At 46.3% G+C, this 27,597-nt stretch overlaps 1 protein-coding gene and 1 non-coding gene across 2 annotated transcripts in view; both read right to left on the reverse strand.

The window, feature by feature from the left end:
• LOC129854913 (centrosomal protein of 152 kDa-like) overlaps positions 1-27,597 on the reverse strand; it is a 36,902-nt gene continuing 9,305 nt past the window's right edge. The window contains exons 3-30 of the mRNA XM_055922083.1: positions 26,427-26,536; positions 24,904-24,976; positions 24,591-24,752; positions 24,111-24,335; positions 23,742-23,898; positions 23,393-23,533; positions 22,929-23,068; positions 21,838-22,038; positions 21,335-21,482; positions 20,674-20,765; positions 20,153-20,322; positions 19,533-19,701; positions 19,176-19,343; positions 18,343-18,473; positions 17,648-17,776; positions 17,154-17,292; positions 16,229-16,414; positions 12,493-12,671; positions 12,168-12,294; positions 9,114-9,245; positions 7,927-8,631; positions 7,655-7,730; positions 6,728-6,892; positions 4,390-4,480; positions 4,187-4,269; positions 2,246-2,402; positions 2,011-2,114; positions 1-1,854 (exon numbers count right to left, since the gene is read on the reverse strand). Coding sequence (XP_055778058.1) covers positions 866-1,854; positions 2,011-2,114; positions 2,246-2,402; positions 4,187-4,269; positions 4,390-4,480; positions 6,728-6,892; positions 7,655-7,730; positions 7,927-8,631; positions 9,114-9,245; positions 12,168-12,294; positions 12,493-12,671; positions 16,229-16,414; positions 17,154-17,292; positions 17,648-17,776; positions 18,343-18,473; positions 19,176-19,343; positions 19,533-19,701; positions 20,153-20,322; positions 20,674-20,765; positions 21,335-21,482; positions 21,838-22,038; positions 22,929-23,068; positions 23,393-23,533; positions 23,742-23,898; positions 24,111-24,335; positions 24,591-24,752; positions 24,904-24,976; positions 26,427-26,536 — 5,349 coding nt within the window. The 3' untranslated portion in view covers positions 1-865. The remainder of the gene's footprint in view (positions 1,855-2,010; positions 2,115-2,245; positions 2,403-4,186; positions 4,270-4,389; positions 4,481-6,727; positions 6,893-7,654; positions 7,731-7,926; positions 8,632-9,113; positions 9,246-12,167; positions 12,295-12,492; positions 12,672-16,228; positions 16,415-17,153; positions 17,293-17,647; positions 17,777-18,342; positions 18,474-19,175; positions 19,344-19,532; positions 19,702-20,152; positions 20,323-20,673; positions 20,766-21,334; positions 21,483-21,837; positions 22,039-22,928; positions 23,069-23,392; positions 23,534-23,741; positions 23,899-24,110; positions 24,336-24,590; positions 24,753-24,903; positions 24,977-26,426; positions 26,537-27,597) is intronic.
• On the reverse strand, positions 19,811-19,885 carry trnat-ugu (transfer RNA threonine (anticodon UGU)). The gene has a single exon. It is a non-coding gene; the product is annotated as a tRNA-Thr (tRNA).

Below are 27,597 nucleotides of genomic sequence, written 5' to 3' on the forward strand. Positions count from 1 at the left end.
TGAGTTAATAGAACCCTTTTTATTACAGTCCACATCATTAAGATCTAAACGAAAAGTTATTATAAATTAGATTAAAGCAACATCATTTTTATTATAAAGAAGTGTATTTTGTTACATGCACAGCATCTCTCAAAACCTTGATATAAAAAATAGTTTAATTTAGAAAAACAAAAATAAAATAAATCCTTCAGTACAGATAAAAAAACATTAAAAAGAACACAAGACAGAAGAAGTGTAACGTTTTAGAAACGTGGAAATCATTGACTAGAAAGAAGCCAGGGTCACACAAGGCTTGTATCCTACTACGTATCCATCCGTTCTTGAAGGCACATTCACTGCACACCACAACCTAAGATTGCTATTGGTCCTAACACACATGAACACGAGGTTTACTTGTACACGTTTGTGGCAATTTAGAATTACCTCGGCGTAATGATTACCTCGGCGTAATGATTGCCTCGGCGTAATGATTGCCGCGGCGTAATGATTGCCGCGGCGTAATGATTACCTCGGCGTAATGATTACCTCGGCGTAATGATTACCTCGGCGTAATGATTACCTCGGCGTAATGATTACCTCAGTCATTTCCCACATCATATCATGTGGGGCGGTAGGTAGCCGAGCGGTTAAGATCGTTCCAATCGCCAAGCCGACGAGGTGAAAGATCTGTCGATGTGCCCTTGAGCAAGTCACTTAAACCTAACTGCTCCTGTAAGTCACTCTGGATAAGAGCGTCTGCTAAATGACTCAAATAATGTAAATGTAAAGCTAAAATACAAAATTCAAGACTCACTGAAATCTCCACTTGCTCCATTTCCTCCCTTTATAAGAACAGGATCATACAGAGTCTTAGGACTGTTAGCTCTTATTTCCGATGAGAGAATGGATCGTCAAAACCACCGTCCTGCTGTTGACTCCGCTTCAGCTCAGAGAACAGACTCGTAGAACACAGCCTGTTCTGGAGCTGGTTCTGATTCTGCCAGTCCCCCTCAGAGCCAGGGACAGGCTCTCTGTGACCTGATCTACTACTACCAGTCTTCATAGTGGGGACAGACGGAGTTAAAGCTTTGGTCTGAGGCGGGACACTGGGGAAAGTCGAGGATTTGGCGCAAGACTGAACATTGACAAAGTCTTTGTAAACTGTCACGTCAGAGTTGTCAGTGGCGAGGTTATCGAAATCACCCAGGTCATCAGCTGAAGAAGATCCACGCAAAGGGAACCGTTTCACAGTTTCCATTTTTCTGCCTGGGTGAGAGGAAACTGCGAGGACGTGGCGGCCATCTTGGGACCCATTACTGGACAAACTCCAATCGCTTGATCCTCCTTCGTCTCTAACGGGAAGCTCCTCCTGGACCAGGAAGGGTTTAGCGTTACTACGGTGACACAGGAAGTTGTCATCGTCTGATCTCCCCGACTCCGCCCCCTGCAGGTACAGCTCCCTGCTGGTCTGGGTCCTCAGAGTAACGTTAGTAAAATCACCACGGTAACAGTCGAGGGAGGTTTTACCAATTTGATGAGAGGATTTGTGAGGAGGAAGTGAGAGGAAGAGTCCTGAAGAGACATGGGGTTTCCCAAGCATGTTTGCAGGGGCTCCGTTCTCCTTTCCATTGGTCAGGAGGTTCAGGTGGGTGGGTTTACTCACAGGCCTAGTATTCCAGGTGGTGTTGACTGCAGCTGAGGTGGTTTTGGAGTCAGGGTCAGAGTACGTCTTGGCCTTCAGGATCCTCCCCTCATCACCACTGGACATGGTGAACTCAGGGAAGTGGCTTGCTGGACATCGGGTTTTATTAGAAGGGGAACCTGAAGCGTTGCCTGGATGGTTGTCAGGAGCGGCCTCTGTCTTTGATGACGAGCCTGTTGATACAAGAAATCATTTGGAACAATCAAATCAGATTATTTTTTTATTTTTTTACATCAACAGTTGTCACAAACTCCCTAGAAGGACGATTCCATTTGACGATCCTGTACCCTATTTATTTTCATCTTATATTAAAATCAACACGGTCTTACCCGGTAAGCTGTGGCTCTTTCCCGTTTTCCTCTTGGTAGGGGTCTCCAACACTTTGGCCATGGCTGCCAGTTTACTCGCAGCGTGAATTATTTTCTTCTCAGCCCTGAAGGGGAAGGAAAGAAAAGGGAGGATACACTTAGCCTTACTATAAACCTTTAATCCCAAATCACCCCCCTGGACACTAGTAGAGATCTGAGAGGATTGGACAGGTGTATGCAGGTGTATGCAGCATACCCTGTGGCCCTCCCCCCGTCCTCTAGAAGTTCCTGTAGACAGGTGAGGTAGTAGCGTCTCATCTTCCTGGCTGTGTCCTGCCTCTCTCTCAGCACCTCGACACGGATCATCTCCGCTGCTCGCTCCTTACTCTCCTTGAGGTAGCGTAGCATGTCACCTGGTCAAATGAAACATCATGGTACATAAGGAGAGACCTGCAGCATGTCACCTGGTCAAATGAAACGTCACGGTACATAAGGAGAGACCTGCAGCATGTCACCTGGAGAATGAAACATCACGGTACATAAGGAGAGACCTGCAGCATGTCACCTGGAGAATGAAACATCACGGTACATAAGGAGAGACCTGCAGCATGTCACCTGGAGAATGAAACATCATGGTACATAAGGAGAGACCTGCAGCATGTCACCTGGAGAATGAAACATCACGGTACATAAGGAGAGACCTGTAGCATGTCACCTGGTCAAATGAAACATCATGGTACATAAGGAGAGACCTGCAGCATGTCACCTGGTCAAATGAAACATCATGGTACATAAGGAGAGACCTGCAGCATGTCACCTGGAGAATGAAACATCACGGTACATAAGGAGAGACCTGCAGCATGTCACCTGGAGAATGAAACATCATGGTACATAAGGAGAGACCTGCAGCATGTCACCTGGAGAATGAAACATCACGGTACATAAGGAGAGACCTGCAGCATGTCACCTGGAGAATGAAACATCACGGTACATAAGGAGAGACCTGCAGCATGTCACCTGGTCAAATGAAACATCATGGTACATAAGGAGAGACCTGCAGCATGTCACCTGGAGAATGAAACATCATGGTACATAAGGAGAGACCTGCAGCATGTCACCTGGTCAAATGAAACATCATGGTACATAAGGAGAGACCTGCAGCATGTCACCTGGAGAATGAAACATCATGGTACATAAGGAGAGACCTGCAGCATGTCACCTGGAGAATGAAACATCATGGTACATAAGGAGAGACCTGCAGCATGTCACCTGGAGAATGAAACATCACGGTACATAAGGAGAGACCTGCAGCATGTCACCTGGTCAAATGAAACATCATGGTACATAAGGAGAGACCTGCAGCATGTCACCTGGAGAATGAAACATCACGGTACATAAGGAGAGACCTGCAGCATGTCACCTGGTCAAATGAAACATCATGGTACATAAGGAGAGACCTGCAGCATGTCACCTGGTCAAATGAAACATCATGGTATATAAGGAGAGACCTGCAGCATGTCACCTGGAGAATGAAACATCACGGTACATAAGGAGAGACCTGCCGCATGTCACCTGGAGAATGAAACATCACGGTACATAAGGAGACCTCTAGCATGTCACCTGGAGAATGAAACATCATGGTACATAAGGAGAGACCTGCAGCATGTCACCTGGAGAATGAAACATCACGGTACATAAGGAGAGACCTGCAGCATGTCACCTGGAGAATGAAACATCACGGTACATAAGGAGAGACCTTTAGCATGTCACCTGGAGAATGAAACATCACGGTACATAAGGAGAGACCTGCAGCATGTCACCTGGATTATGAAACATCATGGTACATAAGGAGAGACCTGCAGCATGTCACCTGGAGAATGAAACATCACGGTACATAAGGAGAGACCTGTAGCATGTCACCTGGTCAAATGAAACATCATGGTACATAAGGAGAGACCTGCAGCATGTCACCTGGAGAATGAAACATCACGGTACATAAGGAGAGACCTGCAGCATGTCACCTGGAGAATGAAACATCACGGTACATAAGGAGAGACCTGCAGCATGTCACCTGGAGAATGAAACATCACGGTACATAAGGAGAGACCTGCAGCATGTCCGTCGTCTAAGACCATTCACACGTCAACTGGGGTGGGTTTCCTTACAGCCTTTTGTAGCTAAACTTTATTTCACTCACCTCTGATTTTCTCAACAGCCGTCATGTACTGCTCCCTCATCTCTTCAAGGCCAGCATGGAGACTCTGCTCTATGTCTGTACCCCTGCAGTGGACATTTATTCATTTAGAAATATTAATTTGGTTAACAGTGACTTCGCATCCGACTAGAGATATTCATTATGGATGAGTCAACAACAAAAATATATATATATTGTTTACGTACACAGAGGATTCTTTGGCTGCAGAGCTTTTCAATTCTTCAAGTTTCAGCAGGTTGTCCTTTTTCTCTTTCCGTAGGGCCACCTCGTGCTCATCTACAAATAGAGGGAGGGAGGTGGGCAGGGGGGGGGGGGGGGGGGGGGGGCAAGGAAGGACACGGAATTAGACTCAGGCAATCGATGATCAATTTATCACTTGATGCAATCCTTTTTGTGAACCTCAACACTAGAACCGCCAAAACGGTCAATTTGACAGTTTTCAATTTTGTAATTTCAATAACTTAATTTCAATAAAAACCTTGAACCCGTCCCTGGCTTTTTCTAAATATGTAGAATACCCCCGGGTCTCGACGAGTACAAATAGCCACCAATCTAATAAATACATTTTAAATACACAATCACATAGAAATCCATTTAAAATACACAATCACATAGAAATCCATTTAAAATACACAATCACATAGAAATCCATTTAAAATACACAATCACATAGAAATCCATTTAAAATACACAATCACATAGAAATCCATTTAAAATACACAATCACATAGAAATCCATTTAAAATACACAAATCACATAGAAATCCATTTAACATACACAATCACATAGAAATCCATTAATAGTTTGTTTAGAATAGGTCATAAAAAAACATTAAAACAATACAATTTATTTCAAAAGAACTGAATAGCATGTTTTGGTTGTATTCATCTGTACTTAATATCAGAGGCTATAGCTGCGCCATGCTAATGAAATTAACTTATTGATTTAGCAGTCATCACAGGCTTATATACCCCTGCCCTACCACACTAAAACACATATTTTACAGTAAGACTATAATGGAATATAACAGAAAGGATATTTTTCCCCCAAATGGCTTTTGCTGATTGTCGCTAGTAAAGACTCGGGTATTTTAACAATGAGATATTTGACAGAGACCATCCAAGCAATTTGTAGAGTTGTTTGGTAAATAAAATAGGTTTATTAGAAACTTTGGAATCGGCTCCTTCAGATAGGGTATACCAATCAGAACGTCTGGCCTGCGGGGACCTCTGATTGGTATACCAATCAGAACGTCTGGCCTGCGGGGACCTCTGATAGGGTATACCAATCAGAACGTCTGGCCTGCGGGGACCTCTGATAGGGTATACCAATCAGAACGTCTGGCCTGCGTGGACCTCTGATAGGGTATACCAATCAGAACGTCTGGCCTGCGTGGACCTCTGATAGGGTATACCAATCAGAACGTCTGGCCTGCGTGGACCTCTGATAGGGTATACCAATCAGAACGTCTGGCCTGCGGGGACCTCTGATAGGGTATACCAATCAGAACGTCTGGCCTGCGTGGACCTCTGATAGGGTATACCAATCAGAACGTCTGGCCTGCGTGGACCTCTGATAGGGTATACCAATCAGAACGTCTGGCCTGCGGGGACCTCTGATAGGGTATACCAATCAGAACGTCTGGCCTACGGGGACCTCTGATAGGGTATACCAATCAGAACGTCTGGCCTACGGGGACCTCTGTAGGACGATATGGAAGAAGTGGTATTTCCTTAGCGCCGTACCCATCTCTGTTCATCAGTCTCTTCATTCTCTATTTGATTAGATTGTCTCCCATCACACTAGTGTCAATTTAAATGTTGTCGTTAGACCACAACTAATATTATTATTAGTTTCAATATATTTTAGTGGGAGCATCTGTTGTCTTACAGCCCGAAAATACACCGTCTTATTTTAATAGTTACAGTCTACCCGCTTCTGGATCAAATCAATACATTTTCTGACTGATTGGAATACACATTTGGTTTCCAGAGGTTTCTTAGGCCCTATTTTAACATAATAAATGCATTTATTTAGCCAGTTATTATGGAATATCAATGGAAATATCAAAACCGTTCAGAATGACCGTCATGGCCATTCTAGTAGTTTACCCCCTAGCTCCTATCACCTGAACACGTCTAACCAATTCTTTCAGATCTGAATGATGCAAGCAATATGGTCATATTTCTCCTTTTCTCTTTGACAGGCGAAAGATTTTCCAAATAGTGTACACCTATCGAGTCTTGTTAGATCTCCAGACGACTCCCAAGTACCCAAGGCAGCGTTTCCCAAACTTGGTCCTGAGGCCCTTTAGGGGTGCACCTTTCGATTTTTACCCATAGCCCTACAGAGCTGATTCAAATAATCTTTATAATAAGTTGGTCATTTGAATCAGCGGTGTAGCGCTAGGGCAAAAACAAAAAATGTACACCCCTTTTAGTCCCCAAGTCCAGGATGAAGAACCACTGGACTAAGGAATAGGAGCCATGGATAGATTTGGGATTCAACAGGGAGTTTGTTACCTTTGAGGCACTGCATTGAGGCCTTGTGGTCCTTGACGGTCATCTGTAGCTGTCTGCAGGCCTTCTCTAGATGCCTCTGGAGGTCCCGACTCTTCTTCTGCAGCTCGGACACGGTCTCAGCACACTGCTTCCCACAACCACCCTCTTCCGTCTGAGCAGTGGAGCCTGAATAAGTGGAAAAACAACATATTAAAATCTGACTTTTCTTTTCCTTTTTCTCTCTCACTCAAATTGGGACTTCAATTCAGCATGGAATCATATACACACTGTACTGTAGGTTTCTGTGGATAACAGTGGGTTTCTGTGGATAACATTCTGTGAATAACAGTGGGTTTGTGTGGATAACAGTGGGTTTCTGTGGATAACATTCTGTGGATAACAGTGGGTTTCTGTGGATAACAGTGGGTTTCTGTGGATAACATTCTGTGGATAACAGTGGGTTTCTGCGGATAACAGTGGGTTTTTGTGGATAACATTCTGTGGATAACAGTGGGTTTCTGTGGATAACAGTGGGTTTCTGTGGATAACAGTGGATAACAGTGGGTTTCTGTGGATAACAGTGGGTTTCTGTGGATAACAGTGGATAACAGTGGGTTTCTGTGGATAACAGTGGATAACAGTGGGTTTCTGTGGATAACATTCTGTGGATAACAGTGGGTTTTTCTGTGGATAACAGTGGGTTTTTCTGTGGATAACAGTGGGTTTTTCTGTGGATAACAGTGGGTTTTTCTGTGGATAACAGTGGGTTTCTGTGGATAACAGTGGGTTTCTGTGGATAACAGTGGGTTTTTCTGTGGATAACAGTGGGTTTTTCTGTGGATAACAGTGGGTTTCTGTGGATAACAGTGGGTTTCTGTGGATAACAGTGTCTGCCACATTCCATTCACAGTACATCAGTGAATAGAAAAGACTTGAGAAGAAACATACTATGAATCTGGTTGAGTTCTTTCTCATGACGCTCCCGAGTTTCCTTCAGCACCCGGCCAAGCCTCTCCTCACTGATCTGGAGAACAACATGAAACGAGTATTAGTCAGACCAGGTCAGAGAGTCACCTCGAGATTAAACTATCAATGTTTTACACAATACAAAACCCCTGCTTCCATGTCACGGCTCTAAAGTCTAATGATACTAGTTATCACACTGTCGGTAGAATGTGAGAGAGAGAGAGAGAGAGAAGGAGAAAGAGAGAGACAGCCACCTTCTTCCACTCCTTCTTGGCCTGGGATACAGCTTTAAGGAGGAGGTCTTTACAGGTAGACATGAGGAGTTCCCTGATGCTCCCACTGGCTCTCCTCCTCCCCTCCACCTCTCCTCCGTTATCCTTGTGGGCTCCTACTCTGAGGAGCACAGACTGCACCTCCTTCAGCCCAGCCTTAAGCTCCTGGAGCACCTCCTCCCGTTCCTCCGCTCTGCCCTGCCTCCTCTCCTCCTTGCCCCTTCTATCCTCCTGCCTCTTCCAGTCCTCCTCTCGGTCCCTCAGAGCCTGCTGCAGCTCAGCTTCCTTCTGCAAAAGGAGCTCTTTCCTCTGGCGCTCCGCCTCCGCATTCGCCTCCTTCCGCACATCCTTCTGCGCCTGTTTCAGCTTCTCCTCCTGGAAGGCCTGCAGGGAGGAGATCTCCTGCTGTTTCTCTCTGTTCCAGGAGGCTCTGGCTGCAAGTAGCTCGGCTTTCAGCAGGGCAGCCTTCTCCTCCCTCTCATGGTCTAGCTGGCTTTGCAGATCATCCACCTGGCTCTGCAGATGTGCCACCTCCTCCACCTCGGTCTTCAGGTCCTCCTCCAGCTGCCTCCAACGCCGCACCTCCTCTTGGAGCTCCTCAACCCTCTGGTCTCCTCCTGCTCCTCCCTGCTCGTCCTCTTCCGAACTCCTCAGCCTCTCCTCTGCTTCTCTCAGGGCTAGGGACACCTGGCACAATCAGAGAGAAAGTAGAACTACAAGATGCTTTGGAGTGAAGCAGAAGAAGTGCTACGTTTTGTTACCATCTGACTACTGGGATTAAGTTAGTTAAAAGGACCATTTGACCGCTAATCTTTCAATTCGTCCATTGTTTAGATGTTAAATACTGTATAACTTAGCGACAAAGATGAGATGTATTTGATCCAGGGATGATGTTAAATACTGTATAACTTAGCAACGAAGAGAGACGTATTTTATCCAGGGTTGATGTTAAATACTGTATAACTTAGCAACGAAGAGAGACGTATTTTATCCAGGGTTGATGTTAAATACTGTATAACTTAGCAACGAAGAGAGACGTATTTTATCCAGGGTTGATGTTAAATACTGTATAACTTAGCGACAAAGATGAATAGTATCCCCAATATTAGCAACATTCAAACTGATTCAGACAAGAACACAGTAAAACACAGTGAAACAGTCAATTGTACCTGTTGTTGAACGTGTTGCTCCTGTACTTTCTCCCACTTCTCTCGTTCTCTCTGGAGCGCTGCCTTGTACTCCGGCAGGGAGGGGAGGTCCTGGAGCCAGCGGCTGTAGGCTCTGCTTACTGCTCCTTCAACCTGTAGGAGACAATCAGAGACACATTCACCAAGCGTCTTAGAGTAGAGGAGTGCTGATTTAGGATCAGTTTTGCCTTTTAGATCAGAATGAATAAGAAGACATGGACAGGAGGCATCTGATCCTAGATCAGGGGGTGTATTCACTAGGAACCAAAAAGGAAGCAAACTGGGAAGGACATACACACCATGAACAAAAGTATGTGGACACCTGCTCGTCGAACATTTAATTCCAAAATCGTGGGCATTGATATGGAGTTGGTCCCGCCGTTACTGTTATAACAGCATCCACTCTTTTGGGAAGGCTTTCCACTAGATGTGGGACTTGCTTCCATTCAGCCACATGAACATTAGTGAGGTTGGGCACCGATTTTGGACGATTAGGCCTGGCTCGCAGTCGGCGTTCCAATTCATCCCAAAGGTGTTCGATGGGGTTGAAGTCAGGGCTCTGTGCAGGCCAGTCAAGTTCTTCCACATCGATCGACAAACCATTTCTATATGGACCTCGCTTTGTGCACGGGGCCATTGTCATGCTGAAACAGGAAAGGGCCTTCTCCAAATTGTTGCCACAAAGTTGGAAGCACAGAATCGTCTAGAATGTCATTGTATGCTGTAGTGTTAAGATCTCTCTTCACTGAAACTAAGGGGCCCGAACCATGAAAAACAGCCCCCAACACTCTGCTTAAAATCATTAGCTATAAGTAGTCAGTTAACTAACTGGTCAGTCAAGTCATTTGGGAGGGATTTCATTGCCACCTTCTGGATCAGAAGTAATGTTGCCAACACCGGGCTTAAATTTATTAAGGAGCTATAAGGAATATGTCAACTCATCATTCTTCATTTTAGAGTAAGGCTGTAACATAACAAAATGGACGAAAAAGTCAAGGGGTCTGAAAACTTTCCCGAATGCACCGTTTTTACTGTGTAAGTCTATGGAAGGGAGTGAGAACCATGAGCCTCCTAGGTTTTGTATTGAAGTCAATGTACCCAGAGGAGGACGGAAGCTAGCTGTCCTCCTAGACCATTATTCCTCCTCCAACAAACTTTTCAGTTGGCACTACGCATTCAGGCAAGTAGCGCACTCCTGGCTTCCGCCAAACACAGATCTACCCGTCGGACTGCCAGATGAAGTGTGATTCGTCACTCCAGAGAACACGTTTCCACTGGTCCAGAGTCCAATGGTGACGAACAGTTCTTGTGTTGACGTTGCTTCCAGAGGCAGTTTAGAACTCAGTAGTGTGTGTTGCAAACCGAGGACATATCATTTTTACTCGCTGCGTGATTCAGCACTCGGAGATCTGGTTCTGTGAGCTACCGCACATCACGGCTGAGACGTTGTTGCTCCTAGACGTTTCCACTTCACAATAACAAGCACTTACAGTTGACCGGGGAAGCTCTAGCAGGGCAGATATTTGACAAACTGACTTATTAGAAAGGTGACGTCCTGTGACGGTGCCACGTTGAAAGTCACTGGGCTCTTCAATAAGGGCCATTCTACTTCCAATGTTTGTCTATGGAGATCGCATGGCTGTGTGCTCGATTTTACACATCTGTCAGCAACGGGTGTGGCTGAAATAGCCGAATCCATTAATTTGAAGGGGTGTCCACATACTTTTGTATCTATAGTGTACCTGAATGTGTTCGAAGGAAACTTGTTTTCAGTTTGGAGTTAACGGTTTCCATAGCAAAAGGTTTTGGGCTAATGATTACGCTGCAGAACTACTTTCCTGAGACGCTCTATGAATATGGAGCCAACTCTGTTATAGTCAGTTAGGGCCAATGTCCCTCCCTCCCCCCTGTCCCGACCTGGGCTCCAATGTTACAGAGTAGATCCCTCCCCTCTGTCCTGACCTGGGCTCCAATGTTACAGAGTAGATCCCTCCCCTCTGTCCTGACCTGGGCTCCAATGTTACAGAGTAGATCCCTCCCCTCTGTCCCGACCTGGGCTCCCATGTTACAGAGTAGATCCCTCCCCTCTGTCCCGACCTGGGCTCCCATGTTACAGAGTAGATCCCTCCCCTCTGTCCCGACCTGGGCTCCCATGTTACAGAGTAGATCCCTCCCCTCTGTCCCGACCTAGTCTCCCATGTTACAGAGTAGATCCCTCCCTCCCTGTCCCGACCTAGTCTCCCATGTTACAGAGTAGATCCCTCCCCTCTGTCCCGACCTGGGCTCCCATGTTACAGAGTAGATCCCTCCCTCCCTGTCCCGACCTAGTCTCCCATGTTACAGAGTAGATCCCTCCCCTCTGTCCCGACCTGGGCTCCCATGTTACAGAGTAGATCCCTCCCTCCCTGTCCCGACCTAGTCTCCCATGTTACAGAGTAGATCCCTCCCCTCTGTCCCGACCTAGTCTCCCATGTTACAGAGTAGATCCCTCCCTCCCTGTCCCGACCTAGTCTCCCATGTTACAGAGTAGATCCCTCCCCTCTGTCCCGACCTGGGCTCCCATGTTACAGAGTAGATCCCTCCCCTCTGTCCCGACCTAGTCTCCCATGTTACAGAGTAGATCCCTCCCTCCCTGTCCCGACCTAGTCTCCCATGTTACAGAGTAGATCCCTCCCCTCTGTCCCGACCTAGTCTCCCATGTTACAGAGTAGATCCCTCCCCTCTGTCCCGACCTGGTCTCCCATGTTACAGAGTAGATCCCTCCCCTCTGTCCCGACCTAGTCTCCCATGTTACAGAGTAGATCCCTCCCCTCTGTCCCAGGCTCCAACCAGGGATCACTCTACAACACCTCATACTCAAGAAGCACCATCAATACTACTGACCCAGAAAAGTCACGGCAGAGGCATTTGATTTCACATTAACACACCTCACAAGTGGATAGGTCTCGCATGCAAAAACATGGCGATGTGATCACCTGTATAACTAAAAGATGAAAACATAGGATTCAGAAGACTTGAATGGTCCCTCCCCCTGACCTGTTTGGACATGTCCTCCAAGTGTTTCTCCTGTAGTTCTTTCTGGACTCGTTTCCCAGCATCCTCCACTGCTCTGCGTCGTGCCGTGTCTGCCTCTCGCTGCAGCTGGAGCCTCTGTTCCCGGAGCCTGTGTAGTAGTAATGGTTATTGGTTGTTCACAGTCATATACATCCTATGCTTCTCATTGGAGCCAAGGGCTTAAGTCAAGCAAGTCAATCAATCATACTGATTTGTACACAATTTACAACCATAGATTATCATGAAGAAAATAAATCCTACAAAAAAAAAAATCACAATCATTTCAACAGAATAGAATGTAAAATACCTGGTGTCCAGCTCCTCAATAGTGCAGCCTGGAGCAGCCTTGGCCCTCTCAGGGCTGGGTGTCTGACAGGCCTTCTCCTCCTCAGTTAGGTCCGTCTGAGACTCCTGGGTATCTGTGGCTCTCGGTCCTCTGGCGTCTGCTACGGCTGCCTCCAGCCTCCGAGTCCAGGACCTGTCCATCTTCACAGGGGGGAGGGGGGGGGGGGGGGGGGGACCATAGAGATATATTATCCAGGATGTGATCGGAACAATGAGTATGTTTACATGAACACTAATAATTAGACATAAAACTGATTACGGCAGAAGGCAGAGTATGCCATTACTCATGTAAACAGCATACAAAGCTTATCTGCGTAAAATCATAAAATTGGAAGAAAACATACACGGATTAAAAAGACCTGGTTTTCTAAGTAATCTTTCAAATTCTTAGGACACGTAAACAGCTTAGTAGGTGTTGGAGCGGGTTATTTCATCTGCGCATGTGCTAGCATCAGCAGCGCAAGCCTCCCGTTTACGTGCGAGTGAAGTGAGTTTGGGGGGGGAAAAGAAAGAAATAGAGAAATTCACATACAAAACTTTATACGTACGAACTCAAGACTCAAATCCCGCTTCCCCCCAAAAATAACACGGTCGCTTTGCTAGAACGGTTATTTAGATCGCCGATTTTCTACATTTATCTATGGGTCCCATAAAGTAGCTTGTACATTGTCGTATGCACAGGATACAGCCAAAGACAGTACAGTATGAAGATGGGCAGAGTGGCTTCACTCTTGGTTTCATCAGACGAGAGAATCTTGTTTCTCATGGTCTAAGAGTCTTTATGTGCCTTTTGGCAAACTCCAAGCGGGCCGTCATGTGCCTTTTACTGAGGAGTGGCTTCAGTCTGGCCACTCTACCATAAAGGTCTGATTGGTGGAGTGCTGCAGAGATGGTTGTCCTTCTGGAAGCTTCTCCCATCTCCACATGGGGAACTCTAGAGCTCTGTCAGAGAGACCATCAGGTTCTTGGTCACCTCCCTGACCAAGGCCCTTCTCCCCCGATTGCTCAGTTTGGCCGGGCGGTCAGCTCTAGGAAGAGTCTTGGTGATTCCAAACTTCTCCCATTTAAGAATGATGGAGGCCACTGTGTTCTTGGGGATCTTCAATACTGCACAAATGTTTTTGGTACCCTTCCCCAGATCTGTGCCTCGGCACAATCCTGTCTCGGAGCTCTATGGACAATTCCTTCGATCTCATAGCTTGGTTTTTGCTCTGACATGCACTGTCAACTGTGGGACCTTATATAGACATGTGTGTGCCTTTCAAAATCATGTCCAATCAATTGAATTTACTACAGGTGGACTCCAATCAAGTTGTAGAAACATCTCAAGGATGATCAATGGAAACAGGATGTAACTGAACTCAATTTCAAGTCTCATAGCAAAGGATCTGAAAACGTATGTAAATAAAAGGTTATGTTTTTTATTTTTAATACATTTGCAAAAATTTCTAAAAACCTGTTTTCGCTTTGTCACGGGGTAATATGTGTACATTAAATGAGGATTTGTATTTTATCCAATTTAGAATAAAGCTGTAACGTAACAAAATGTGGAAAAAGTCAAGGGGTCTGAATACTTTGCGAAAGCATTGTGTGTGTGTGCACACACCCAGAACAAAAATATAAACAATATGTAAAGGTGTTGGTCCCATGTTTCATGAGCTGAAATAAAAGATCCCAGAAATGTTCTATACACACAAAACGCTTATTTCCCTCCAATGTTTATGCACAAATTTGTTTACATCCCTGTTAGTGAACATTTCTCCTTTGTCAAGATAATCCATCCACCTGACAGGTGTGGCATATCAGGAAAGCTGATTAAACAGCATGATCAATTATACAGGTGCACCTTGTGCTGGGGACAATAAAAGGTCACTCTAAAATGTGCAGTTTTGTCACACAACACAATGTCTCAAGTTGAGGGAGCGGGCAATTGACCTTCTGACTGCAGGAATGTAAACCAGAGCGGTTGCCAGATAATTGAATGCTAATTTCTCTACCATAAGCCACCTCCAATGTCATTTTAGAGAATTTGGTAGTACATCCAACTGGCCACACAACCGCAGGACACGTGTATCCACGCCAGCCTAGGACCTCTACACCCGGGATCGTCTGAAACCAGCAACACGGACAGCTAATGAAACTAAGGAGTATTTCTGTCTGTAATAAAGACTTTTTGTGGGGAGGGGGGACTCATTCTGATTGGCTGGGCCTGGCTCCGCAGTGGGTTGGCCTATGCCCTCCCAGGCCCAACCATGGCTGAGCCCCTGCCCAGTCATGTGAAATCCATAGATTAGGGCTTATTCATTTGTTTCAATTGACTGATTTCCTTATATGAACTGTAACTCAGTAAAATCGTTGAAATTGTTATATGTTGTGTTTATATTTTTGTTCAGTATATATACACACACTTCACAACACTGTTGTGGAGAGCTCGCAAGTAAGCATTTCATTGTATCTTTTACACCCCGCTGTGTCAGCGTTTTCAAACCCAGAGGTGCTACATCACGATACTTCCGGGAACGGGTTGCGAAGCAAACTCGACAGACAAGACCGAGGTTTAGGGTTTGGCAAGTCAACGGGAGAAGTCAAATATTATTCCTTAGGTTGTACAGATTAAAGGCACGCCCTATAGATTAAAGGCACGCCCTATAGATTAAAGCAACACCCAACAGATTAAAGCAACACCCTACAGATTAAAGGCACGCCCTATAGATTAAAGGCACGCCCTACAGATTAAAGGCACGTCCTACAGATTAAAGCAACGCCCTACAGATTAAAGGCACGCCCTACAGATTAAAGGCACGCCCTACAGATTAAAGGCACGCCCTACAGATTAAAGGCACGCCCTACAGATTAAAGTCACGCCCTACAGATTAAAGGCACGTCCTACAGATTAAAGGCACGCCCTACAGATTAAAGGCACGCCCTACAGATTAAAGCAACGCCCTACAGATTAAAGGCACGCCCTACAGATTAAAGGCACGCCCTATAGATTAAAGGCACGCCCTATAGATTAAAGGCACGCCCTACAGATTAAAGGCACGCCCTACAGATTAAAGGCACGCCCTACAGATTAAAGGCACGCCCTACAGATTAAAGGCACGCCCTACAGATTAAAGGCACGCCCTATAGATTAAAGGCACGCCCTACAGATTAAAGGCACGCCCTATAGATTAAAGGCACACCCTATAGATTAAAGGCACGCCCTATAGATTAAAGGCACGCCCTACAGATTAAAGGCACGCCCTACAGATTAAAGGCACGCCCTACAGATTAAAGGCACGTCCTACAGATTAAAGGCACGCCCTACAGATTAAAGCAACGCCCTACAGATTAAAGGCACGTCCTACAGATTAAAGGCACACCCTACAGATTGGAGTCAATGTCTAAGTAGCTGAACCTGTTATTACTACAACTTTGTGAAAGTGACAAGTTGACACGTTTTCGCGACACGACCGCTAGACCAGATGACGTGTTTCTGCACATGAGTTTAGCTAGCTAACGTCGCCTAGAAAAGGTGATTGGGGATTTATATTGGAGAAGCAGTTTCTGCCCATCTTCATACTGTACCGTCTTTGGCTGTATCTTGTGCATACGACAAATAAACTTTGATTACATTTTTTTGTCCATGGGGTGGCAGTACTGATCCGTTCATAAAGCAAGACGAGCTCACAGATGGAACACAAGACAACTCCTACCTCCTCCTTCTCCTCCCTCCAGGTAGCCTTGGCCTTGGTCAGCTGGGTTTGGACCTCTTGTCTGAGCTCCTTGTCCTTCTCTTCAGACCACAGGGCTCTGAGCTTGGTGACATTCTCCTGATGCTGGCTCTCCAGGTCTGACCTCAGCTTCTCCAGAGCAGCTCTGTTCTCCTCTAGAGTTTCCAGCTGAGAAAAGGATACAAATCATCAAAATTACATTTTTCAATTAATTATTCGTTTGAGGTGGGAACTTTTCACAGACATCAGAAAACAGCCCTTATTTCCCTTCTAAAAATGGGTAAAGAGCCTCCGGGAACGCCCCAGCCGCGGGGCCCCCTGCGAACGTCCCAGCCGCGGGGCACCTCCGGGAACGCCCCAGCCGCGGGGCACCTCCGGGAACGCCCCAGCCGCGGGGCACCTCCGGGAACGCCCCAGCCGCGGGGCACCTCCGGGAACGCCCCAGCCGCGGGGCACCTCCGGGAACGCCCCAGCCGCGGGGCACCTCCGGGAACGTTCCATCTTCGGACAATGTCTGTCATTAACTACATATTGACGCTGTTAAGCAGCAGCCCGTTGCAGTCTATTATTTGGATGCAGTCAGAGAAGGCCTTCGACTGTGTGGAGTGGGACTATCTATTCGTAGTTTTGAAGCGGTTTTCTCTCCTGGAGACTTCTTATCTGTTGTCTTATATAGAAAATAATTATAAAAATAATCCTTCGCAATAAATAAAAAGCCATTCTCTGCACCAGGGTTCCGAGCCCGTTTCCAGACCTGTTTGTGCTCTATAGCTAAATCCACATGACAACACAAACAGATCTGGGACCAGGCTATTGTTCATATAGCATCTTCATAAAATGTGTGTGTGTGTGTGTGTGTGTGTGTGTGTGTGTGTGTGTGTGTGTGTGTGTGTACTAGACTATATACCTCATTCTCCCTCTTCATCTTCTGCTCCTCCTCCATTCTTCCCTGCAGGTTTTCCTCCAGCCTGTCTTTGTCCTTGCATAGTGAGATGTAACACTCCTGTACTGCCACCATCTCTCCATTCACCTCACACAGCTTGGCTCTAACCAGAGAAGAAAGGATTGTCATTGTAGACGAGGTTATACAGGAGACCTCTTAAAAAAACGGTTCCTGACTGAGATGGCAGAGTATGGTTTATATGCTGCCTAGCAGATACTTTTACTCAAAGCGACTTACATGCAGGCGGCAGGTAGCGACTTACAGGCGGCAAGTAGCCTAGTGATTAAGAGCAAAAAGGTCGCTGGTGTTCGAATCTCCAAGCTGACTAGATCAGAAATCTCTCGATGTGCCCTTGAGCGAGGCACTTAACCTCAATTGCTCCTGTAAGTCGTATGCGATCACTGCGGGAATTGACCCCAGCGCCAAGCCGTTGTGAAGCCACACACAGGAGCCCTTACTGTAGCTGTTGTATCTGCAGCTGGTGGTCTGCCGTGATGTCATCTATCTGAGCTGTGTGTTCCAGGGTGAGTTCTGAACGAACACGGTTCACTACGTCGTCTCTGAACTGCTGCTGGGTCCGCTCATACCTGGACAACACACACACACACACACACACACACACACACACACACACACACACACACACACACACACACACACACACACACACACACACACACACACACACACAGACAGAGCAGTCATCCAATGAGTCATTACACACCTGCACAGTCGCTCATTTTCCCATATGATGACTAGTATACATTAGGAAACTATTCTCTGTGTTATACAGCACACCAGCTATATATAGATACAACTATTCTGTGTGTTATACAGCACACCAGCTATATATAGATACAACTATTCTGTGTGTTATACAGCACACCAGCTATATATAGATACAACTATTCTGTGTGTTATACAGCACAGCAGCTATATATAGATACAACTATTCTGTGTGTTATACAGTACTCCAGCTATATATAGATACAACTATTCTCTGTGTTAAACAGCACACCAGCTATATATATATATACAACTATTCTCTGTGTTATACAGCACACCAGCTATATATAGATACAACTATTCTCTCTCTAGGGATGCCAGGACACAGACCTACACATATCTGCCAACCAAAACACCCCAGACTAACCTCTGAGCAGCCTCCTGCTTCTCCTGGTCCAGCTCTTGGATCATCTCTCTCATCTTGGTACACAGCTCAGAGTTGGCCCCCTTCACTTTCTCCTCCCTCTGCTTCAGCTCCACGTTCTTCATCTCCAGCGTCTGGCAAGGGAGACAGACAACTATGAGAATGTAACACAGAGGTGTGTGCTGGAAAAAGCATGTTGATAAATCATAATATTAACGCCATTTAGGATACACTTTTATCCAAAGCAACTCAAATGGAATCATACTTTTTTTTTTTATACATATGGCTGGTCCCGGGAATCGAACCCACTAAATCAAATCAAATTTTATTGGTCACATACACATGGTTAGCAGATGTTAATGCGAGTGTAGCGAAATGCTTGCGCTTCTAGTTCCGACCGTGCAGTAATATCTAACTACTACCTCATACACACAAGTGTAAAGGAATGAATAAGAATATGTACATATAAATATATGGATGAGCGATGGCCGAACGGCATAGGCAAGATGCAGTAGATGGTATAGAGTACAGTATATACATATGAGATGAGTAATGCAGGGTATGTAAATATTATATAAAAGTGGCATTGTTTAAAGTGACAAGTGATACATTTATTACATCCAATGTTTTGTATCCTGTCGTTGCAAAAGCACCGTGCTCTACCAACTGAGTTGTCATGTATTGGGACTTCAGTTCAAACAGAGATACCATCTTCACACTAACGTGTCAAACCAGAACTACACTTTCTGGGCTTGTCACAGATTGGTTGAGCTCAGCTTGGCGCAGCTTAATAGTGTGAAAAGTCTTCTAGAATCTTTTATCAAATGAGGAATAACCTCGAGGCGTTCTTGCAGGCGCTGCCTGTCCTCCTGCAGCCTGGACAGCTCTTTCTGGGAAGCTACATCTGGATGTGTGTCCATTGGTCTGGTTTCTGCTGTGTTGCTGGTCTGTAGCTGGTCTAGCTTGGTCTGTAGCTGGTCTAGCTTGGTCTGTAGCTGGTCCACCTGCAGGGATGGGATTCGGACAACAAAGAAAATAGGAACTTTGACTATGTGAGTTTTAATTATACACTCGAGGATGAAGCAGAAGAGGGAAATTATTTTTTATTTCACGTCGATTTATCCAGGAAAGAGCCTTGAGTTTAGAAAAACGTCTTTTGCAAGGGCGACCTGAAATAAAATCCCCTCACTAACCCGTCCCTGTGAGTCCCGTAGCTGGTCCTGTAGCTGACCGATCCTTTGCCTCTTCCCCTTCAGACTGGCCAGACAGCGCTGTAACTCTGCCCGGAGCTCCTTCACAGCCCCGTCCTCCTTCTCTCTGGGCAGCTTTGAGTTGGGCTCAGACATTTCCACCAGAGGAGTGCTACGGGACAGAAGGAAAACATTATACGTGAAATTATACACGTGCCACGTAGCAGACGCTTTTAATCCAAATCAATTTACAGACAGTGCAGACGTTTGTATTATGTTTGTGGTCCTGGCGGGATTTGAACCAACAACCCTGGCGTTACAAGCACCATACTCTACCAACTGAGCCATTCAGGACCACTAACAATACACCTGAAAAAAATCTGTTAATAGATAAGACTGGCAGTCTGGAGCTTAAAACACTGAACAGGGCCGGGGCCTCAATTCCTTTTCAATTCAGGAAAATAAACTGACATTTTAACTTCTCATTTAGTGACTTCCTGAACTTAACTTCCTGAATTTGACTGAAATGAAATGGAATTGACCTCAACCGTGAAACTGAAACAAAAATAGATACAATGAAGTTCATGTCTAAGGGTACAACAGTCAATTGTTACATTGCGTACCTGTGAATTTGTCCGTTCTTACAGTGAGTCTTCTTGATCCCCAGGTCTACATAGGAGTCAGACAGCTGGTTCTCCCAGACATCTCCCCTGGTCACCTCAACAGAGAGGACTCCATGTTTCACAGCAGACTCATACAGACAGATCTGCTCCTTCAGCTCAGACAACTCCTCCTGAGGTGGAGAAAAAAAGGGGACATAACGTATTATAACTGCTATAATAAGGCATTATAAAGCCTTATATATAAACAGGTATTAAATAGTGATTTTCCCCGTCAGCTCCGGTAGAAACCAAGAGGTGAGAGACGTGTTATAACCACTAAAGTAGGCATTATAAAGTCTCATGAATGCTTATAACAGGTATTAAAGGTTGATCTGCTGTAGAAACCAAAGAGAGCGGTTTTACATGATACGTTTACATTATTTAGTTACATTTAACTCAACAAGTGAAATAGAAACAAGTGTTTGCGTGACACACATTGTTTTTAAATATTCTACATTTCTGGATACAAACCACAGGAATACCTGCAAGGCTTTGTTCATGTTGTCACTCATGGTCTTGGCTGACTGAGTCTGTTGTAGTTTCATTTGCAGCTGGCCCATCTCCTGGACTGAACCTGAACGACAAACAGGTGATGGACAGAGGGGGCTTTGACAAACAGGTGATGGACAGAGGGGGCTTTGACAAACAGGTGATGGACAGAGGGGGCTTTGACAAACAGGTGATGGACAGAGAGGGCTTTGACAAACAGGTGATGGACAGAGGGGGCTTTGACAAACAGGTGATGGACAGAGGGGGCTTTGACAAACAGGTGATGGACAGAGGGGGCTTTGACAAACAGGTGATGGACAGAGGGGGCTTTGACAAACAGGTGATGGACAGAGAAGGCTTTGAAAAACAGGTGATGGACAGAGGGGGCTTTGACAAACAGGTGATGGACAGAGGGGGCTTTGACAAACAGGTGATGGACAGAGGGGGCTTTGACAAACAGGTGATGGACAGAGGGGGCTTTGACAAACAGGTGATGGACAGAGGGGGCTTTGACAAACAGGTGATGGACAGAGGGGGCTTTAACAAACAGGTGATGGACAGAGGGGGCTTTGACAAATAGGTGATGGATATCAACAAGCATTTCGCAAGGTGGTGACACAGACGGACACAGACCGGACACACACGGACACACACCAGTCTGTAGCAGTTTGGCACACTGCTGTTGGCTCTCCTGTAGGCGCTGTGTGAGAGTGTTGATGATTCCTGCTCTCTCTACCTGCTCCTCCTCTCTCCGTCTCTCCTGCTGCCTCACCTGGTCACGCAGACCCTGAATCACCTCCGCCTGGATGATACCACAGCCACTGAAGTGGTTAGTCTGGGATTCACTGACAGCAATGTGACAACTCTTAGGTTCACAGTCTATCGTGACCAGAGATTACCCAGGACCAACACAGCAAATTTCACCACGGATTCATTTAAAGCCTTCGGTTATAATACATTCATTACATTGTCATAAGCATGTATGAACCTCTTACAATGTCTCATTGGCTCAAGATAATCAAAATAACCAAGATAATCAAAATAACCAAGATAATCAAAATAACCAAGATAATCAAATGTGATACCAAAGAACAAACGCTAAGTGATCATGTTTACTGGTTAATATGAGGTCAACGTCAATTCCACTGGGTCCTGACCTGTTCTACCAGGGCCTGATTGCAGGTGTCCAGTCTCTGCTGTAACACCAACAGCTTGGCGTCGTGCTGCTCTCTGACCACTGTAAGGTCTCTGTCGTGTTGCTCTCGGAGTCTAGACAGACTGTCTGACCGACACAGTTCTGTCATCTGTTGCTGCATGCTGTCCACCGCCGCCTCCGCCACACGCTGCTTCTTGGTGTTCTAGAGGGACACACACACACACACACTTATTCTCACCTCCTCTCCCAGTGTGCACTGCACACTCCCCATCGTTGCTCTACAAGCGTTGGCGAAAGCTTGAGTCGAGGTAGGTTCCCAACATTGTTAAATCCATGAAAAGGAGCACATTTTGGGAGAAGGGTAGAGAATTGGGGGGGGCAACCATAGTGTCTATAACAGGGCTCTCCAACCCTGTTCCTGGAGAGCTACCCTCCTGTAGGTTCGGAGTCAAAACCTACAGGAGGGTGTCTCTACTGTAAGTGGCTCTGGATAAGAGAGTCTGCTAAATGACTCACTACTGTTAGTGGCTCTGGATAAGAGAGTCTGCTAAATGACTCACTACTGTTAGTGGCTCTGGATAAGAGAGTCTGCTAAATGACTCACTACCGTTAGTGGCTCTGGATAAGAGTCTGCTAAATGACTCACTACTGTTAGTGGCTCTGGATAAGAGAGTCTGCTAAATGATTCACTACTGTTAGTGGCTCTGGATAAGAGAGTCTGCTAAATGACTCACTACTGTTAGTGGCTCTGGAGAAGAGAGTCTGCTAAATGACTCACTACTGTTAGTGGCTCTGGATAAGAGAGTCTGCTAAATGACTAAAATACGGTAGGCCGACTCATTAGCATTAGTGGTGTTTAGGCTGTGTGTGGAGGCCTGTAGATGCTAAATGTGTTTGTTAATTAACGGTCAATTACCGTGAGACCAGGACAATAACCGGCTGACAAAATGTCATGACAGCCACAGCCCTAATCCAACGGACTAGAATTTGAATACAGGTCCCCCATCAGGTGCAGGGTGTTCTACAACCCAGGTGTAATCCAACCCAAAAATACACGATCGTCATGGTAACATCAACAGACATAAACCGTACCTCATGATCTCGGTCGGTAAGAGCCTGAACCTGCAGTTCCAGAGACGTAACGCTAGTCTGCAGCAGCACCTCTCTCTCCTTGGCCTCCTCCATCACTCTGCAGGACTCCTTCAGACTCACCGCCAGACCCTCCTTCTCATCTGGGAGGAGAGGGGGAAAACAGGAGAGAGAAACATCTAGGTGTAACAGAGCGCATTCAGTTCTGCCATGAGACGACCTAGAGGTCACGACCTTCCGCACCAAAACACACCGCTCAAAGCCAACCCCATCTTAGCCAACAGAGCAAGAGACTAGTCCGTCACTCCGTTGAGCGTCAGTCGTCTTTTTAGGTTTCAGATCTAAGGGAAACATGTTACGGGTGAGTTTTCACTTCCACTTCACATGCTCGTGACAGTTCATGAAGTGGGTCAGTAGACTGAGCTAGCTAGCTAGCATGCTAGCATGTGGTTTCAGTGTCCACACACCTCTCACGATGGCAAACTGATGCTCCAGGTATCTCATATTGCGTCTTGAATCCTCCAGTTTCTGCTCCAGGTCTTCGATCTGTCTCAGCTGGGCCTTGTTGAGGATCTGAAGCTGGGCTAGCTGCTGAGTGTCTGCAGTACCTGGGACACACGTAACAACAATTAAAATGTATCTCCTATCTTATCAATAAACAACAACAACAGAACCGGTCAAATTTTCCATATATCCAAGTAAAATATCAGAAACAACAACAAAAATTTTAAATAAAATGTAAATAATTCATGTAATTCTTTGGCCAACTGTCAAAAGATCATGAACATCCAACAAAGACGATGTGAAAAGACTTACTCTGTGCCGAGTCCAGGAAGTCTCTCTGCAGCTGGTCATAGTGGTCGTCGAGGTGCTGGTGGGGGACCTCCGAGTTGAACATCTTGGGCTGAACGGCAGGCTGGTAGGGGTTGTAGTTGGCCTTATAATGGTCTCCTGAGCCCCCGCTGTCAAACTTCTACAGGAAGACAACATAACAACAGTGAGAGAATAAATCAGTTTGATCGGCCCGGAGACTAACGGATTTCAATGCATTAATACTGGTAACACGATTCTCATTTTGTTAAATGACACATTTCATACAGTCACATTACTGTCCTTAAAAACGTTTTATTTTTTAATTTAAAAAAAATCGACTCATCAAATCAAATCAAATATGACCTCACTCACTTGGACATGTTTCCTGGTGCTGTTCTGATCCCCACCAGCGTAGTGCTGCTCGTCCCCACGGCCCCCCACTACTCTCTGGTACTCCACCCCAGGGAGAACAGCTCCACGTGGGTACAGCTCATCGCCATACCCCCCTTCCTCCGTGGAGAAATCAGGGCCGGCTGCTGCAGACTGCTCAGTACCCACGCTGGTGTATGTGTATCCCTCACCATACTGCTGCTCCTCCTGTTTGGAGAGGACATGAAGGTGTTTTTTTAACCACGCGTGACTTCAGTTGCAACTGAAATATCCTAAAGGGCTGCATTTGAAGAGAATAGACATGTCTCTGGCTCATAACTAAAAACCTTGGGGCTGGTTTCCCAGACACAGATAAACCTAAGAAGCATTTCCAATGGAGATGAAGATCCTTCCAACATCCTTTTAGTTCAGGACTCGTCTTGATGATTTATTAGGGCATTTCAAGTTAAAAACATGACGTACATGCTGGTACTCAGTCAGTCCTTGCTGGTTCCAGGCCTGGGGGTGGCCCTGTTGGGGGACACTGGCATGGTTGGCATGGCCGTTGAGCTGCCCAACCACAGCAGCCTCCTCGTAGGGGTACTCTTCATGGTAGGAGCCGTGGTCATAGTCCTTCTCATAGTTCTGCAAAGGACAAGGACAATATAATATTTCCCTTATAAAATATGTTGGAAATAACACGTCCCTAAATATTACACTCATCACAAGACCTGGATATGAACCCAGATCACACATTCAACACTGACAAGGAAGGTATTGTTGTTGAAACGCTTACTTCTTCATGTGAGGCAGGTGTTTGGTGATCGGACCATTCAGTTTGTTGGTGATTCCACGTCGGCTGTTGTGATCTGAGAAATCAATACAACAAAAATAAGTCCTACTAAAAAGGTGTATGGAATGATCATCGATACAAACATACAACTCATCTGATTGAACTATTTATTGTTTGAGAAAAACAGAAAATTTGGATTACTTTGTTAAAAAATAATGTCCATGAATGTACAAATGGAAATGTGTGTTCTGCATTATCCCATGATGGCTATTAGCCTAAATGTACCAACATTCAACCGTGTGTATTGTGCCACCGGCTGGGCAACGCCACAGGCTGGCCTAGCGGGCAACGCCACAGGCTGGTGCACATATACTACCCCATCTGTGTGAGTACAAATCCATACTCCACCTCTGCTGCTCCTGCTCCTACGACTATTCCCCCTCTGCTGCCGCAACTACTATTTCCCTCTGCTGCTTCAACTACTATTCTCCCTCTGCTGCTGCAACTACTATTCCCCCTCTGCTGCCGCAACTACTATTCCCCCTCTGCTGCCGCAACTACTATTCTCCCTCTGCTGCCGCAACTACTATTCTCCCTCTGCTGCCGCAACTACTATTCTCCCTCTGCTGCTGCTGCCGCAACTACTATTCTCCCTCTGCTGCTGCTGCCGCAACTACTATTCTCCCTCTGCTGCCGCAACTACTATTCTCCCTCTGCTGCCGCAACTACTATTCTCCCTCTGCTGCCGCAACTACTATTCTCCCTCTGCTGCCGCAACTACTATTCTCCCTCTGCTGCCGCAACTACTATTCTCCCTCTGCTGCCGCAACTACTATTCTCCCTCTGCTGCCGCAACTACTATTCTCCCTCTGCTGCTGCTGCCGCAACTACTATTCTCCCTCTGCTGCCGCAACTACTATTCCCCCTCTGCTGCCGCAACTACTATTCCCCCTCTGCTGCCGCAACTACTATTCTCCCTCTGCTGCCGCAACTACTATTCTCCCTCTGCTGCCGCAACTACTATTCCCCCTCTGCTGCTGCCGCAACTACTATTCTCCCTCTGCTGCCGCAACTACTATTCTCCCTCTGCTGCCGCAACTACTATTCTCCCTCTGCTGCCGCAACTACTATTCTCCCTCTGCTGCCGCAACTACTATTCTCCCTCTGCTGCCGCAACTACTATTCTCCCTCTGCTGCCGCAACTACTATTCTCCCTCTGCTGCCGCAACTACTATTCTCCCTCTGCTGCCGCAACTACTATTCCCCCTCTGCTGCCGCAACTACTATTCTCCCTCTGCTGCTGCAACTACTATTCTCCCTCTGCTGCTGCTGCCGCAACTACTATTCTCCCTCTGCTGCTGCAACTACTATTCTCCCTCTGCTGCTGCTGCCGCAACTACTATTCTCCCTCTGCTGCCGCAACTACTATTCTCCCTCTGCTGCTGCTGCCGCAACTACTATTCTCCCTCTGCTGCTACTTCTCTCCCTCTCTATTTCATCTCTGTCTCAAAAGTAAATAACCTTACCTGTTCCGTGTGTCTGGGTTGCTGCAGGCAGAGCAGTCCAGCTCAGGAGAGGAGGAGTCTCTGCTGTCCTCCAGCATGTCATCAGGCAGGTCAGTGAGCAGCTTGTGGAGCTAGAGAAGAAGAAATAACACGTCATCAGGAAGGTCAGTCGGCAGCTTGTGGAGCTAGAGAAAAAGAAACAACACGTCATCAGGCAGGTCAGTCGGGAGCTTGTGGCGCTAGAGAAGAAGAAACAACACGTCATCAGGCAGGTCAGTCGGCAGCTTGTGGAGCTAGAGAAGAAGAAACAACACGTCATCAGGCAGATCAGTCGGCAGCTTGTGGAGCTAGAGAAAAAGAAACAACACGTCATCAGGCAGGTCAGTCGGGAGCTTGTGGCGCTAGAGAAGAAGAAACAACACGTCATCAGGCAGGTCAGTCGGCAGCTTGTGGAGCTAGAGAAGAAGAAACAACACGTCATCAGGCAGGTCAGTCGGCAGCTTGTGGAGCTAGAGAAGAAGAAACAACACGTCATCAGGCAGGTCAGTCGGCAGCTTGTGGAGCTAGAGAAGAAACACAACAAGTGGATATGGCTCACTGTGCTGTAGTTACTGTATAACTCTGTAACGAAGGTGACACAGTCTAGGGAAACAGTGGGGGCAACCACTCAAATAGTTCAACAAATTCCCTCAGCCAGGAGTTATGTTCACAGCACTGCTTAAAAGGGGTATTTATTTCTAAACAAACAAATGCCAATTTTTAAAGTGCATCTCTCCTCCAAAATCCAACATGTGAAAAGCATTTTTTCATTTTCACTGTAGTCATTTCTGATTTGACACAAACTGTATGAAGCAAATAACCTCCAGCTTTGAGAAAAACTAGCCAGCGCGGAGGAAAAACTAGCCAGCACGGAGGAAAAACTAGCCAGCGCGAGGAAAAACTAGCCAGCGTAGAGAAAAAAAACAAGCCAGCGTGGAGAAAAAAAACAAGCCAGCGTGGAGAAAAAAAACAAGCCAGCGTGGAGAAAAAAACAAGCCAGCGCGGGGAGAAAAAACAAGCCAGCGCGGGGAGAAAAAACACGCCGGCGTGGGGGAAAAACAAGCCAGCGTGGAGGAAAAACAAGCCAGCGTGGTGGAAAAACAAGCCAGCGTGGTGGAAAAACAAGCCGGCGTGAGGAAAAACAAGCCGGCGT

This window comes from Salvelinus fontinalis, chromosome 5, assembly GCF_029448725.1.
Source record: "Salvelinus fontinalis isolate EN_2023a chromosome 5, ASM2944872v1, whole genome shotgun sequence".
NCBI classification, from domain to species: Eukaryota; Metazoa; Chordata; class Actinopteri; order Salmoniformes; family Salmonidae; genus Salvelinus; species Salvelinus fontinalis.